Consider the following 17,444-nt stretch of genomic DNA (forward strand, 5'->3'; position numbering starts at 1 on the left):
CACAGATACATATAACCAGCTGTGCAGCCAAAGCGTACATTTAGTTTTACTGATAAGTCATGGTTTAAATACTTCAAAACACAGTAGTGTCCAAAACCTCTTCATATAAACTTAACAGAATTGTCCACTTGCTGTCATGATTTTTTTTCCAGTACTGAACCTGGCATTAGATCTGAGTATCACTCACTGGCAATACAAGCAATTCATCTCTCCTTTAAGTGCTTCCTTGCAACACATTTCAAACTGTCCATGTTTTGTTCACATTGCTGAAGCATTGCCCCTGCTCTCCACACATTCTGCTCACACACTTGCATGTTTCCCAGAGGGAAACAGAAGCAGAGAAATAAATCAATAGACAGTTCTGTCTAGGAAGTCACGCTTGATTTCAAATAAATATATTTTTATCACACTAGACTACTTTGAGGGAAAGTGAGTTGTTCTCAGTTTTCTTGCAAGAGGAGTTTTTCTCAGCCAGTTGCCAACATTTTTCAGCACTTGGCTGTGAAAGCTGCTAAATGTAGAACTAAAGGAATATCACCAGCTTTCATGACATCTCTATCCATCTTCCCAGTATTATCATGTCTGGATCCAGCTTCCAAAATTCAGCCAGGTAAATATCAGAGCAGAGTGATAAATAACACAAACACTGACCTTTTGGGAAGAAAAGCCTCCTGTGGACATTAGCTACTTTTTAGGGACAAAGTGCATCGACCACTTTCTAGAGATTCCCCCTCAGGAACGATTGGTTACTGAGCTGTGCTGTCCCAGGCAACTTAACTCGGAGCACTCAACCTCAAGCCAGCCCACATTTTTTTCACTGCATTTATTTTAATTTTAGTAGAATTTAGAAGAATTTTGACATCTCCCCCAATAACACTTTCACAGAAGGTTTGACTTGGTGCAAGACTAAATGTTTTCAGCTTTGCTTTTGATGTTTGGCAAAAAAAGCTCAGTAATTTTTGGTTATGAGTGTAATTTCCTTTGGTGCCAAATTAAATGTGATAAAAACTGCTTTCAGGACCAAAAAAAAAGAGCCCAGAATTGGAGGTAAGTTCCTGGTCATTTGCTTCTCACTATTTCTCTTCTAAAATTTCCCCATCCATACACACTTTTTCCCCCCACCACTTCCCCTTCCTTACAAATCCCTTTGTCTTCCCTAGGAACAAAAACTTGGCCCTTTTGTTTAAGATCACACAAAATCTTCACCCTACAGCTTTTGGTCTCTTCTGTCAGGTGGCTGGAGATAGGACAAGAGGAAATGGCCTCAAATTGAGGCAAGGGAGATTTAGGTTAGATATTAGGAAAATTTTTTTTACTGAGAGGGTTGTCAAACATTGGAATGGGCTGCCCAGGAAAGTGGTTGAGTCACCATCCCTGGAGATATTCAAAAAGAGAGTGGGCAGGGTACTTCAGGACCTGGTTTAGTGGGCATGGTTAATGGTTGGACTTGATGATCTTGAAGGTCTTTTCCAACCTAAATGATTCTATGATTCTATGATTCTATTCTATGATTCACATTCCAACCTTGACTGCAGGTCTGTGTGCCCATCTGCAAGTCAAGGGATGCATTTAACAACCCCTGAGCTTTACAGCCAAGGTTGCAATTCTCCCACGAAGGGAGGAGAAGAGAGCGGCGTCACTCATGGATGGCTCTCCGTGCACCAACACAAGATGCTGTCTGGTCCTAAATGCATAAGACGCATTCAAAGAGCCACAAAATCTTGCAGAGTAATGTCTCCATCATATAGTGGATGTGTGGGTATGTCAAACTATACTGTCTCCTCACTGCTTTGGCTGGGTGTCTAGGACGGCAGAGAAGAAGACATGCTTTCAGTGGCACAGAGCTGGGATGAGGAGGATAACCCCCTGAGCTCAATTAGTTCGGGAGTTGCACAAGTGAGGCCCATGGTAAGGGAGAAAATCCCGCACAGCCTCTGCCCAGGCGGTCCCAGTCCGTTACTGGAAGCACAGAGCTCAGTGTCCTGCACGGGGACTGGGCAGCTCGCAGGCAGCAAGGTACGACCGCCACAGCAAATCCAGAGGGAAAACACACCTTAATGTCTGGTGGAGGGAAAAATGACAATACAAAACCGGTTAGAAATGTAAATGGCACTGACAAAACTCAAGTGTCCACTTGGGGGTGGCAAAGTATTTCAGCTGTGTCTTCAGGGAGCAGGAGTTGCCTTTTCTCTCCAGGGCCTTGTGTGTATCTGCTACCCTCTCCGCGGCTTGTTTCTCAAGATTGCAGCTGGTAAAATGGGTCTGACGGAAAACGTGGGCTAAAATTCCCCTTGTGCTGCGGGAAAAGGCAACTCGCCGGCTGACATGAGGCCCAAAGGTCTCGCCTCACCTGGGAGTCCCCCAGCGAGAGGCAAACCAGAGGACTTTGGGGCAAACAAGGTAAGAGCCCATAGTAGCAGGAGTAGAACCCATTCCTCCTACGGTGGGAAATGTCATCCGGATCCCTAGTAACGAGACTGGAATAAGCCTTTATGCATACAGTGTGTCATCTTTCAGGAACTAATGTTCTTATTCATTATGGTAACTCTGTGTCCTCTGGCTGTGTAAGGAAGTCCCAGCCCCTTGATGACACACATCGGACGATTTTCTGGGGCAGTGCGTGCCAAACCTGAGCCCAGTGTGGTGGCCAAACCTAGCCCTGCGTCATGATGCACAGGGGAGGCATTCCTCTGGAATACAAGCAGGCTCTGAAACTTGGGACGCAGAAGTTTACAAAATTCTCTGTCATGTAACAGATTCACCCTGTCCTTCCTTTACAAAACTCTGTAGGGTCCTGACCTTGCAGTTAGTGGAGCTCGGGAACTCGTTAACTTGGATGTAGGTGTGCTGCCTTCAGGATCTGTTTGCGTGAGCGGAGTGCGGGAGGGTCTCGTGCTTTCTGGCAAAACCTGAATTCAGTAGATGCAAAATCACTGCGAAACTCTCTTTTTTATTGCCTTTGTACCGGCTTCTCTGATCCTGCAGGTTTGCCCCAATTCTGTTGTGAATGGTTTCCAGCCTGTTTCCTGGCGGTTGCTAACCTTATGTAGATCTCTGATTTCTGCAATCCTCCCGGTATGGGCAGGTGTGAAGTCTGCTGAAGTATGACCACAGGCCTTCGCTGGCAGAGACAACACCTAAGTATCTGAAGTTCAAGCAATGATAAGAAGCTGTTGCAAACTGCAGGACACGGGGCATAGCAGGGACCTACCACAGACCATTTGTTCCCGGTCAGGCTCAGTTCAGGCAGATGAGCAAAAATGAAGCTGTATGATGCACAGGAAAAGATTGGAGACATTTCACGTTCCCTGGGCAGATATCTCCCATTAACTGCATTTTGGGCAAAGGAGCCACACCAGGAATATCCTCAGCTCCCAGCAATGGCTATTTCCCGGGTAATGTAGATGGATTTGTGGCATACACGTGCCATTTCAGCACTTTGTAGATATTGTCAGACATAGTATGCAGAGATATGGTAGTAACGTTGATACATTAAAAACAACTGCTAAAGGGTAGGTTTTTTGACAAGATTCAAGGCATTAATCACCACCCCCCACCTGAATCTTCACGTACCTCAGAAAGCAAAAGTTTGCTTCTCATAATTATTGGCTCCCTGGTTCTCCTGGCCCAGAAATAGCTATTGCTGGTGTCTGATGTTTATCAGCCCAGCTTGGAGCTGCCCTTGTTCATGCCTACTTGCTCATGTTGCCAAGAGGGGCTTGCAGCAGCTACACCTTGAGAAGATCATAGAGGAGAGAAGTGAGACTGGCTTGCCTAAAGCTAGAAGTGGGTAGACAAGGCTTTTCCAGCAGGTTGCTCTATTTCAAACTAAGTAAACTGATGTTTAGGCTGGTGCACAAAAAGCCATTTGGTAAGACTTGGATAAGCTGTGTGTCCCTCCTGTGCTGGCAACATTGGGAGTGTGTCTCATTTTTGTAAAGAAGCTTTTCGTTGGCACAGCTTGCAGCCAGTAAGCTGAGATTTTCAGCCCTCCTATTAGCTTGAGGATAATACAATGCTTGTCAACCACCTGCTAATTACAGTCTCCTCATTCATTCATTCAACAAGACATGTCTGTGAGGTCTTCCTGCTGAAATCAGTCTTTTAGGAGGGTCTTTTCTCTTTTTGTTTCTTAAAGTAATTTTCTTTAACTTCTCTCTCACCTGGATCACAACATGGAAAGTCACAGGCCAGTGGAGATCTGAGAACTGCTGACAGATGTCCTGTGGGTGCCAGGGAGACTTGTGTCTTCAGCAGAGTCCATGAGATTGTGGTCCTCAACCACAAAGATGCTCTGCTGGGCAGGAATCCTGCTGGTGGGATGGGTAGGGGCCCAGTGCTTGCAGCAAGGAGAGATCACACTGAGGAAAGCCATCCTGAAGCGCTGGGACAACAGATTGTAAATGATGGGGTTCACGGCAGAGCTCAGATAGAAGAAAACACCTACAAGAACAAGGGGGGGGGGGGGGGAGACCTCATTTCTAGTGGAATAATCTCAGAAGAGGAAAATATCTTCATTTCTTACACTGCTTCACCAAGCTTGGGTGCAAGGGTGGAGGCAGCGACAGCACATCTCTGCCTGCTGCCACCCAGGAGGGAGAGGGATGTCTCACCAAGGCTGGCTCAGGCACCACAGCACACAGGGAAAGTGGGAGAATATTAACTGGAGCTCACCGTCTCCAGCTGTTCAGGAACCAGCTCTCTCTTGAGCTCTACTGACCTGCCTCCAGCACAGCCCTCATCCCCACAGCAGGATTTGCACAGCTGGTGCCCTCATCAAAGCTGTCAGAGGATAACTTCCACCCGAGGGGAGCTAATTTCTCACAACACACCAGGACAATTGCATGAGATCGGATTTGTCTGAGCTGCCTAATGGCCACATTCAGTGTTTTCCATGGCAGACTGAAAATAAGATTCCTCTTTGAAAAAGCCTTCATTTTATGGTTGGCAGGGCCACAAACATTCGGTTTTATCACCCAATTCTGAGCAGTATGTAAGTCTTTCGTCTTGCCATTTGGTAAGGTTTCCCATTTGCCTGAGACCCTCTGGAGAACGATGCCTGCTGCTGTGTATTCATTAAAAGCAGCTCAATGACTACGGACTTCATTTCTGAACATTCTCAAGGAGGAAAAGCAGCTGGTAAAGATGCATGATAACCTTTTTTTTTTTTTCCTTCTTTGTGAATATTCAGACAACTGTATTGGACAACATGCCCACATCTTGAAAGTTGCAGAAACTTGCATGCAGTTTTTATTTCAGGCACAATTCTCATCACTGTCCACCAACCCCCAACGAGCTTCTCCATGCATGTCTTATGTCACCTACAAAATAGACAACTACATATTTCAAGTAAACCGCTCACAAATATTTTTTTTGCCAGCCCCTGTGCAAGTGGAAGAAGAAAGCTTTACCTGACACCACATGAATTAAGTTGAATATATTAGCCAGAGGCTCTGTCCATTCCACAACAAAGCTGAAGAAAAGTCGATCTATATGGAATGGAGCCCAGCAGATAGCAAAAACCATCACGAGGACAACTAGCATGGAGAAAGGGGAGAAGAAAAACAAGTCAATTATGGAAGGATATGGTTCACTAGCCTGCACAGAGCAGAGGTGGTTCAGAAAGCTGGATGAAAGACTAAATTATACAAATTTTATTCATTTTTTTCAAAGCTTTTGCCATCCTTTCTGTCTTACCATTACCAGCTAAAAGAACAAACTTTCCACTGATTTCTGTGTTGGCAAACCCAATGCATGCACACACAATGACATTGAAACAGAGCAGGCAACAGCCAGCTAATGTTGTGGCATGTACAGAGCCTAATGAAGAAACTGCCAGTGAGACATCTGGATTCATCTGTGGTACCTGGAACACACTGACCACGTTGCACCTTGGAGTTAATTTCCTCTGCACGCTATCTGTACATCACATAGCAGGATAAGGCCATAGGAACCATGTGCTGATAAGTCTGTCTGTGCACGCTGCTCAGCATGAAAGAAAAAGAGTTTGCTGCCATGCACACCTTGGCCTGTGCTGGCTCCAGTAAGGACTCTCACAAACCCATTCCAGACTCGGGTTCTATGAATATCTGTGGTCACACTCATGGGGCACATGAAATCAGGCTGAGTTCAAAGTACAATTTCCTGGTTCAGATGGTGACTTAAGCTGCCTAAAAGAATAAAGTTGTTGCAGGAAATATTGAAGGTGGTTTATGTTTCCTGCATAAATACCATCTCATTAGCAAGGTGATCTTTACCTTAAAGACAGCCCTAATTAGGAAGTGATGCGAGTGCTTTCAGGGTGGTTGGAGCACAAATTCTCCTGAATGCAATACAATGTGCAAGTCTGCCTAGGTCCTCCTTCTTCTCGGGAAGGTCTAAGTGGTTAAGTCAGCAGTAGGTGATGTACATGGCTTGGCAGGACCTTCCTGTTCATGAGCGGAGCTTGTGGTGTGATGCAAAACAGATGTACATTCTTCTTTAACCATGTACAAGATAGATAGACTATTTGCACGCTGTCCTGGTTTCAGCTGGGGTAGAGTTAATTGTCTTCCTAGTAGCTGGTACAGTGCTATGTTTTGAGTTCAGTATGCGAAGAATGTTGATAACACACTGATGTTTGCAGTTGTTGCTAAGTAGTGTTTAGACTAAAGTCAAAGATTTTTCAGCTTCTCATGCCCAGCCAGCGAGAAAGGTGGAGGGGCACAAGAAGTTGGGAGGGGACACAGCCAGGACAGCTGACCCAAACTGGCCTACGGGGTATTCCAGACCATGGGACATAATATCTAGTATAGGAACTGGGGGGAGTGGCGGGGGGAATCACCGCTTGGGGACTAACTGGGTGTCAATTGGCTGGTGGTGAGCAATTGCCCTGCGCATCATTTGTACATTCCAATCCTTTTATTATTGCTGTTGTCATTTTATTAGTGTTATCATTATCATTATTAGTTTCTTCTTTTCTGTTCTATTAAACCATTCTTATCTCAACCCATGAGTTTTCCTTCTTTTCCCAATTTTCTCCCCCATCCCACTGGGTGGGGGCGGGGGGGAGTAAGCGGCTGCGTGGTGCTTCGTTGCTGGCTGGGGTTAAACCACGACACACGCTGAAAAAGGGGGATCCTCCCTAAAGGACTGCAAGAACCAGGTTTGAAGTAAGAGATATTGGAGAGTTGCCATGCAAGCATCTGCCACGTAGGTTTGCTCAACCTCCTCTCATATTCAGGAGGAAAATCTACCTTCTGAGTCTTTTGATATTTAACCACGGTGTTTCACTCCTATGCCCTCTAAGTCCAGATAAGACAGCAATAAGCCTTTATTTTTTTATCACAGTTACTCATCTTATAACTCTTGTATCCAGTGAATTTGCCTGATACCCTTCAGGACCTGGTCACCCTCTTGTCCACAGTAAATAAAACACAGAAGGACTCACTACTTACACAACATCTTGGTGACTGATTTCCTGGATGGTCTCTGAACATTCACCGCCATTTCCTCCACTTCCAAAGATTTGTCCCCTTTCAACTGGCAAAAGGAAGGAAAAAGGAGAGCTTAGACAGGAGATGACATTCCCACCAGACACAGCTTGTTTGATATTTTGATAGCTGTAGTTTGAGAAAGAAAATTTGGGGCAATTCAGGACTCACTGAAAAAAATCTACATTTAATTTTCAGTTTTAGTCTAGGGAAACATTGAAGCTTTAGGTTCAAAACAATCTGTAGATTTTATGCATCTGAGACTGCATATTTACAGTAACTTTGTATTTCAGTTCCCCACTTGTCCTTTCCCAATGAGTCAATATTTGGTTCACAGTTTGTGTTCAATTTCAACAGTATTTTGCTAGGCATTATTTTCTCTTCTAGCAAAATATTATTTGTTTGTTTATTTTCCTGAAAGGGTTCCCCACAATTAAGCACAAACCAATGATCCAAATAATACCCAGAGAGGCCTCAGTGAAACACAGCTGTAATCACTGGAAAAATTCCTGTAGAATTCAAGGGAGTTTGTTTCATGCCCTGAGTGTTTGGACTAATCGATATTCAATCCATCTAATGAACAAAACACATATACGTTCTCTTGCAGACAGCCGGTGTGCATGATATCCACAGATTCAGCCACATACTGCTCAATTACAACAGGGTTGTTTTTTTTTTTTAATTCTGGTAGTTTTTCTGGACTTCTAAAAAATGGACATCAAGAATAATAATCTGATCCTCCCTGAAATGCTTCCCCAATATGCTTATGGTGAGAGCACTGGTGCTTTCGTGATGAAAAGACCAGGTCTAGGTAACCAGGACAATTACTTTGATTATAAAAGAAATCATCTAGGGAGAGTGCATAATTGGACCCAGCTTCTTGAAGTGGGAACTTCTGATTAGCCAACAGATTTGGAGTGATGCTTTTTTCAACTGAGAGAAACTGGAAACAAAACTTTTAATTGCAGAGGAAAGAATATCAGCAGTGAGGGAAAAGATAGAAATCAATCTGGATTTGTAAAAATCTTGTGAAAACATGCTAGTTGTGCCATTTTCTTTTGCCTTTTACATTGTGACTTTGCTTCCTGATTTTTGATTAACAATACTTTACTGTAAGGATGATCAAATGAGACCTTCTTTCAATGTTCTATTTATTCATAAAACCCATAAAAGGGAAACACATGTAAATTGAATTATATTCAATTATAGTGCAATTTAGCCTCTCATTTTTTACATTATTCCCTTTGTAACTTTTAGTCGTAGCCACAGTTGCTTGAGGAAGAGGCTCAGTTGATTTGAAACACATCTAGCGATAAATGTCTGCTCAGATTGATTAAAATCCCTAGTTTCCCTTCAGTGGTTTTCAGTCTCAACAGTAATCCTTCCAGGCATATTCCAAAGCCTCAGAGAATACAGTGCTCTAATGCTGTAATAAACCAGACACACATGTATCTGTAATTTTCTCCTTCCTCCTGTCATTTTGATGATGCTATAAGGCTCTCTTTAGCCTCAAGTGATAAAAATGGAGGTGTAACTAGTAAGAATAACTCAGCAGTTGCAATTTAATAAAACAATAAGTTATGACAAAGGGGAAGGGGAAAAAAAAAAAGAAACAGGTTTAAGGCAAAGGTTGTAACTTGAGTTCATGCCAATGGTTTGACAGAGGGAGAACTCCAGCCAAGGTAGTGGTTACCTTTACATCACTGTGGATGTATGAGGCTATGTAGAGTTGCCTGGAGATGAATGTTACCCATTCACTGCAAGACAATTAGAAGTGTCTGGAGCAAGAAGCTGAAAATTGGATTTTCCCTCCACAACTTTATTAGCTACGGCATTTCATACTAGAAATCAAAAGGCAGAGTGAAATTAGGGCCTCACCTATCCCCAGGCAAACCTAGTGAGGCCACTCAACAAGAGCAGGAGAACTGTTTTCTGTAAGCTCCTCGGCCTGTCTGACATGAGTGGTGACCAAACTTTCTCTCCAGCTGACAGAAAAATTGATATTTAAAACCCACATGGCTTGCGCTAAAGCATGCAGTCCTGCCTACTTCAGTGATTTGGCTGAAGCATTTGCCACCTCTCTGCTGAACTGCAGCCTGGGTGTGCTCCTAGCTCAGCCCCATTGCAAAGGAAAATGAGTTAGTGCAAGGTTTGTTGCACAACCTCCATGGAAAGGGGACAGACTCTTCCAGGAGCGTGCTGGGCTCTGCAGAAATTAGCCAAAAGCAATCACTCTTCACATATGATTCTGGTTTTAACAACTGGGCATTTAGGGGGCAAAACAGACTTTGATGATAAAATCTGGACAGCTATGCATTGACAAGAATAAGTTGTCTTGATTCAAAGACAGCTGAAATAAAAATTACCAGTGTGTCCAATGTGTTACTGAGGGGAAGTGATACTAAGAGAAGTGCTGGACTCTTAGCAAAAGAATCGTCCTGCCTAGGTGAGGTTAATCTAGTCCCATCTGATCATTTAGATCCCCTCACAGATGTCTGAAGTAGGTGGGATGAATGAGTCTCTGGACTCTCCACTCTTTTCATTCACTGTCAAAAATCCTCATTAAATAGAGTCTGACTTTTAGACAACCAGTGAGAACCACCAATCCCTGTGTCCTTTTAGAGATCAGCTTGAAAGAAACGACCAGGGACCTTGCACCAACTCCTGCTGCAATGCAGACTTCTTCCCAAGCAATGCCACCCCACGTCTACCAGTGCTGCAGGGATTAGCTTCTACAAGCAGCCATTTCCCAGTGCTCTCGTTTCCTCCCTCTCCTCTTCCTCCTCAGCTTTTTGGCTATAGGTTGCAACCAGTAGCCCAACAGCTGAACTGGGTTTAAAGAAGAGCCTGGCTGATCTGGCACTGGTCCTAAAGGCACCTGTGATGAGAACCCCATGAAAGAGGCAGCAGAAAGTTTCCGCAATCAAATCTAATGAGACTACAGTGTAATCATCAGTGTCCTCTTCTTTACACTAATGCTGGAAGTATCTATTGATGATAACATTGTAATATTAAACCATCAAGCCTTAAAATTATATCCAAGTAGATCAAGAGGTAATTGATCATGAGGTAATCAACTTGATGGCTCTGTTGGCAATAAATTTCCTGGTGAAAAAGACAAATATATTTTTTTCCTTTTCGCAAGGAATACAGTTAAAAATTAACTCAGTTACCATATGACCCATGTTTGCTACCTTCTCACAGCTGCTTAACATGTCACACGTTTCCTTCTGTGTTACATCCTGAGGCTCTCCTGAGCACTGGCAAAGCTTGAGGGAGAAACTTTGGTGAGGAAATGCCCTTTCGACAAAGCCTGGAGTTGGAAAGACTACGTCTCTGCTGAATTTGAGCTGTTGTGCAACCTTTGGATCAATTCTGAGTTTTTCCACTACAGTCTGTGAGCAATACATGGCACTCGGGAGACTCTAGAGTGCTGCTGAAGCATCACAGATTTCATCCTCTGTGAGTAGATAAAAAGTGTCTTCTCTGAAAAATTATATATATACAGCTTTCTTCTATCATTTCTGTTGAAAAAAATGCAATTATGTTGCCTAGTGCAGTTCGGAGCGTAATGTAGGTATATGTAGGATGCTTAAAATTTGGAAGCCTGAGTTGGATATACAGAAAAGCAGAGGCACAAACAATGAACATTGCAGCTTTTAGGAAAGACAGCTTGAACATGTCTGTGAATATACAGAAGTCCTGAGGGAGCAGCCCTTGTCTGGTACCTAGCTTCTCTTTTGGGATGGGGATTAGGAATATCTGCCGCCACAAATAGAAGTTATCGCAGTCTTCAAGACTTCTTTTTATTAGTTCAGGGATTTCTCTATTTCTTTTTGTAACAGCTATATTTTCAGCACTTTTTCATCCCTTCAGGTCTTATTTTGAAAATTTTCAGTGAAACTATGTAAAGACCCCACAACAGCCACTGGGCAGCGGGGATAATTTAACCCACTCATTTCTTCAATGATCTACTGTGTGCTATGGATTTCTGCAGTTAATCCTTGTGGCTTTTCCTGGGTAAGGAAAAATTACTTCTGTATAGTTTCAGATAAAATTATATATACACCAGCAGAGATTTGGTTGAATTTCTTGTACATAATTTGGTAAGTTCATTCATGTCTACTAGCATATTGCATCCCTTTCTTGCTATATGATCAGGCACAGCTTTTTTAAACTTTAAGTTATATTCAATGTGATGAGGTAGGTTTTATATTTTCAAAATATGTGTACCATACGAGAAGAAAAAAGTCATTGACTCACTATGATTAGCAGTGCATTTCAGCGTCGTGGTTTTTTAATACTGTGATACTGATTGTTTTATCCATGTATTTAAATGATGAATACTTGGTAAATCTAGTCTCACTTTCTGAAGAGACAGTGAATATGAGCTCTAAGGTAGCCTTAATCGATGGTGAAACTGTGCCATAGTTATATAAAGAAACGATTGCTGAATTTGCTAGCAGCAGCAATAAGGTAGCATTTCAGTGTATGACAGCTTTGTGACTTTTAACAACTGAATATTAGCACCATCTCCAGGGAAGAAGAAAAATAAAGTAGTGTAATGGAAATTCCACAGTCACAAGAAGAGGGAAAACAAATAATATACAAGGTTCAATCACTAGCCTGCTCCTTTTTATTCTTTTCAAGTTTTCCTTTTGGTCTATTTCCTTCTAGTCCCTACTGCAAACGTGCAAATCTCTGAGAAGGTGGAATCAGTCTACAGACTTGGATATTTCAGTAACATTCCAATGTGAGCAGCAGTGATGGTAATTTTTTTTAAAAAGATTGGGGTAAATTATTCCCCAACAAAGTTATATTAATTTCAGAATGGGATTACAGCAAAGAAGGAGTTGGCTCCACTGTTTTCAGAGGTTTGAAATACTTTTGCTTTTTGGGGGGAAAACAGATGGGCAAGAAAAAGGTGTAATCACTTAAAAGACACATACAGACACAAACACACAAGAATGAGCTAAGGAAACACTGAGCACAGTCGGAGTAGGACTTACTCTTAGCCCCATCAGATAGTACAGCACACTTATTACCCCCATAGGCAGCACATAGAAGAGAAAAGAAGTAATCTGGACAATACAGTTGTAGATCCACATGGGCATGACTACAGTGCAGGTAGCAGAGCCAGGGACCAGGGTGCCATTGGGGAAATACTGCAGCATGATACCGTGGGTGCCAGTGTTGGGGAGGGCAAAGAGGACAGAGAGGACCCAGAGCACCACGACGGTCCTGAGGGCACGCTTGCGAGTGCTTTCCAGCTTGGCACGGAAAGGATGGAGGATGGCAATGTATCTCTCCACGCTGACTGTGGTCACGCTGAGGATGGAGGCAAAACAGACCGTCTCAAAGAGCGCCGTCTTCAAATAGCAGCCGACGGGCCCAAACAAGAAGGGGTAGTTGCTCCACATCTCATAGACTTCCAGGGGCATCCCAAAAAGCAGCACGAGCAGGTCTGAGACGGCCAGACTGAAGAGGTAGTAATTGGTCGGCGTCTTCATGTTCTGGTGCTTGAGGATTACCAGGCAAACTAAGAAGTTACCTGCCACCCCAACGACGAAGATGAGGGTGTACACCAAAGCCATGGGCAAGAACAGATGGCTCCGTCTGGGCCCACACAGGAAGGCTAAGTAATCCTCAGTGCTGTTTAAGTACCTCCTGAAACGTTCTTCATGTAGATCAAGGTGATTAAACCAGGAGGTATTACTGATCCAGGCCATCGCTGGATCTGCTGAAGTGTTTCACAACTGAGAACCGGTCGTCTTTAAGTTTCTCTGTGCTAGTTTGCTCACTTTTTGCAGAGGGAAGAAGCTGGCGGGGGGAGTTGTCTTGCCGGACCTAGATGCACAAAGCCACTGAGAGATGTGAGTGAGTGTGTTTGCCTGGCTTCGGTTAAGGTTTTGCCGATGTAACAGCTGTTCCCCTGCAAGGAGTCCCTTAGCCAGAAAGCCCCTCCTTTCACACATATTCATTGGCTCACTAAGTGCATTAGATTATAGAGTAAGAAAAGAGGTTCCAGCTCCTTGTCTCAGCTCCCATAGCAGATGCATTTACAGAATCAGAAATGTGGGCTTTAGAGAGCTGGGAATCTGAAATATAGGATGTGAGACAAGCTGCAAGATGTTTGTATTTGTCAGAGGGTGGGAAACCAGACAAAAAAAAACCCCTGAAAACTCAGTCCAAAAAGCTTTTACAAAATGATATTGATGCTACATCCAGTTATGAGCCACAAGACAAAAAAAAAAAAAAAAATTCTGGCATGATTTTATTTTTCAGGTCTCTGTTCACTTTTATTTTCTGTTGTCTATAGCAGCAAGTACTTGGAAACAGAGTTTGATCAGTAGAAAGCCAACCTGTTTTTGTAGTTATTCACATGGAATTAGGCTAATGTAAGGTTTCAGCCTTTTTTTAAACACTGTAATTTTTTTTTTCCCTGAAATCCAACACAGGACTTTAATTGCTCTTCTTATTGATATCAAAATATTTTCCCACTTTCCTGGTATGCTGGAATCTGATCCCATATCCTTAGATAGCCTTGTTTTGGGAATCTTTCTGAGGACTGTATTATTCCAAAGACATATTTATTGCCCCTGGGACGAAATTTACATGATTTTTTTATAAACTCTTATTTCTTCCTGAATGACAACCATTCTGCAAACACACTTTCTGAGCCAAAAAAGTGTATCCTGCAAGGATGATGGCTGTGTCAAAATAGATCTTTTAGCTCCTTATGAATGCTTGGTTCGTCACTGAATTTCTCTAAACCAAAAAAGGTTTAAAGTGCATGGATGTCATCTTCTGAGATTCAGAAAAAGTTTAGGTGTTTGGGATCAAAGAGGTACAAAAGCTGAGGGCTAGTTTAGGGTATTTTGCCAGCTTGATGTGCAATTTGTCTGCCCAGGACCTCTCACTAGCTCTCACTTTTGCATACCTGCTCCTTCCACCTCCTTGAAGCCATGTAGACCTTTTACCTCCCTAACTTCCTTTGGCAAGGAGCTCCTTGGGTCTATTATCTATGTGTGAAGAACCACCTTTTCTCTGTTTGACCCTTTAGGTGACTCTCCCTGGCTACTAACCTAAGAGTGTATATTTTTAACCATCCGGGAGCAAAAGAACAGCCCTTTTGGCTGGCATGTCCTCCAAAATCCTGCCAAAAGCAAGTTTTCCAAGGAAGGTGCAAACTACTGCACTATAAGTGGCTAAACAGTAAACTGATCCCACACAAAACCTGTTTTCTGAGTCTTAAGAATTGAGGCTGTCTTAGATCCTGTCGTCTTTACTCCTTCCCTCTTTAACTTCTTCTGGGTTAGTAGTGGTCTGAGAACATTGCAAGAAAAAATACCGTAATAAGCACACACTGCCTCAAAAAATAACAGCAAGAGGTGAAGAACCAAGGTTTGGTCCCACAGAGACATATTTGATGTGTGGAGCCTGAGGATTACTGTGCATTCATTTAAAGCGTTAGGGGCATGGAAGGTACTACAACAACTGTACTAAAAGACAGAAGCATGTCTCTTGTGATGATTTTCTGATCTGCTGAAATTATCTCATACATAAATTCTCTCTGTCACAAAGACCCTACTCATTTATTTTAGCATTGCACAGAGGTATTTCATTCAGCAGATTGAAAGGTTTTATGTATCGGTGAGCTACAAGTGTGCTCTTTTGACCTATTTCTCCCTTTGTTAAGGATTCATCTTAAAGATATTCCTTGCATTTTAACAATGTTGAAAGAATGTGAATTTGATTTTGATCCACTGTTGGCGTAAGAAAGAGGTAGGAACAGGAATCATTAGTAGGGTGCCTGGTCAAGACCAGGACTGGCTGTTTCAGGGCACAGTAGGAGACAAGTATTTGAGAATTTGTGCAGGATTAAACACTTACTGTACCTCTACTTAACTTTCAGGGTTTTTTTTCCCACTTAATCTCTCAACAGTATTTAATTTCTTTCCATTTCTTCTTCCCTCCCCAGTCAATTCCACCACTCTCTACACTGCATCATAACTGAGATGAGTGAACACTTCTAAAGTAACTACCAAACTGGTCTTCATGTTTCTTCTTACACATTACCCTCTGTAAAGAAACTGAAAAGGAAACTTGAGGTTCAGCTTGAACTCAATCTTACAGAAAAGGAAGCCAAAATTGAGTTATTTACTAAAAAAAACCAACAGGGCAGCCATACCCATCATGCTCTCTGTGAAAGGAAAGCAATGGGCAGGTCACTTGAAAGTGTGTGCCAGGAGGTGCCAGGACCACTTATGTCTACTTCCACTTGTTCTCCCTCCTCCATCCTTTCTGATCCTGCTGGGCTCGGGTGCTGACAAGCTCTAAGAATAGAAACGCAGAAGAAAACCAGGTCTATTTTTCTAGCAGGTCACCCCTAGAACCATGTCACTACAACCACGATTAAGTGGCAAATGGAGAGGACAAGGAGAATGGAAAATGTATTTCAGTTCATTTCTCGAAGCTTTATTAGGTGTTCTTTATCATATCTGTCTCAATAAGGATAGGAGAGTATATCTAACCAAAGACTAGCTGTGGCTCTGGATGACTGGAAATATTTTTATTTTTACAATGGAGACAGAAAATAAAAACAGATTTTCCTTTTGAAAGTAATATTAAAGCATTTGATATTTTTCATTATAAAGCACACTTCACTGGTCCTTGCTGTACTACGCTCAAAGGAAGACAGTGTGTTGCATGCTGGCCTTAGAATTGTGCAGTTTTATGCAATAGTAATGTAATTAATATAATGTAATATTTACATTAATATAATGTACACTATGTGATGCGTATTAACGTAGTGTAATATTTGGCAATGTTAACCTAGACAAGCTTTTTGGCACAGTAAGTGTCACTACTAGTCAGTGTGGCATTATCTCCCCAGGCACTGACTATGCCCTCATGCTGGTAGTATCTCTTGTACCACATTTACACTGTGGAATATTTCCCTTAGCCAACGCAATGTGCTACAGCATATTTTTGTGTTCCATTGAGAGCAGCAAAGTGCACATTTAAGAAAAGGTGAATTCAAGTGCCTTCATGTTTCCCAAAGCCCTTGTCAGGGCACCCATTAGCGACTATTAGGTCAGTAAATGGTGAATAATTTTATATTTTAGGGAAAATTGGACACATTCGTCAAAAGAGACAGAAAGCAGTGGAGGTAATCCAGAGTATAACAAATGGAAAAATCCTCCTCTGGTCTGCTTACAGAGGGATGTACTTTGAAGAACTATGGGCCGTTATGATGGTCTGCTCTAAATACTTGCTCATCTCAGAATGTAAGATTTTATTCATACAAAACAAGCTTTTTTTGATATTTATATCTATGTGGTGAGACAGGGAGGTTTCTCATTCAGCTTCATATGCTCTGGTTGTGGAACTGGAAGTAATATAGCTGTGCTAATGCCGTGGTGTGCCATGCTAATTAATTCTGTTGATTAGCTGAGAGACAATACTGCCCTGACATGTCCACTTGGCATCTGGGACTTGAGCTGACAACTCTGAGCAACCTGCATGGGATGTTGCTAAGGGGTTGCAAGCAAGTGCTGTAATGCTCACTATACACACAACTTTAGAAAGACATCCTACTTTACTGGAAAGGCTGGGAGAGGTATTGGGTTTGCCATAATTCTTGGCAAGCAGGTGCACTAATTTTTATCTTCAGCAATTACAACCTGGCCTTTCATTTCTAATTTCCATTTTCAGCCATCAGATTCTGTTGTTTCAGTGGTTTCATCATTTCTCCAATTTGTAGATACTGAAGGTAGGTGCAAACTCCCTCAGAAATTCTGTGTGAGGGGAATGCTATCCAACCTGTCTAAGCTTGCTTTCTCTACTCCTTTCATGGAGCCTTTCAGAGCTGCCCATGGAGCCACACTGCTTTCTGAATTCCAGGTTCAAAATCACTGCTTTAATCCTTTGAGAACTTGGCAGTACCAGGTATCTCTGTCCCATAGGGAC

General features: G+C 42.6%; 1 protein-coding gene across 1 annotated transcript; it reads right to left on the reverse strand.

Moving 5' to 3' along the window:
* Positions 1–4,183: 4,183 nt before the first annotated feature.
* NMUR2 (neuromedin U receptor 2) lies at positions 4,184–13,201 on the reverse strand. Its single transcript, XM_075056836.1, has 4 exons — positions 12,482–13,201; positions 7,437–7,521; positions 5,412–5,537; positions 4,184–4,443 (listed from the first exon to the last, which is right to left on the reverse strand). Exons 1-4 carry the CDS (start codon positions 13,199–13,201, stop codon positions 4,184–4,186), a joined length of 1,191 nt encoding a protein of 396 aa, XP_074912937.1.
* Positions 13,202–17,444: the final 4,243 nt, after the last annotated feature.

Source organism: Buteo buteo, chromosome 24 (assembly GCF_964188355.1).
Source record: "Buteo buteo chromosome 24, bButBut1.hap1.1, whole genome shotgun sequence".
Lineage (NCBI taxonomy): Eukaryota > Metazoa > Chordata > Aves > Accipitriformes > Accipitridae > Buteo > Buteo buteo.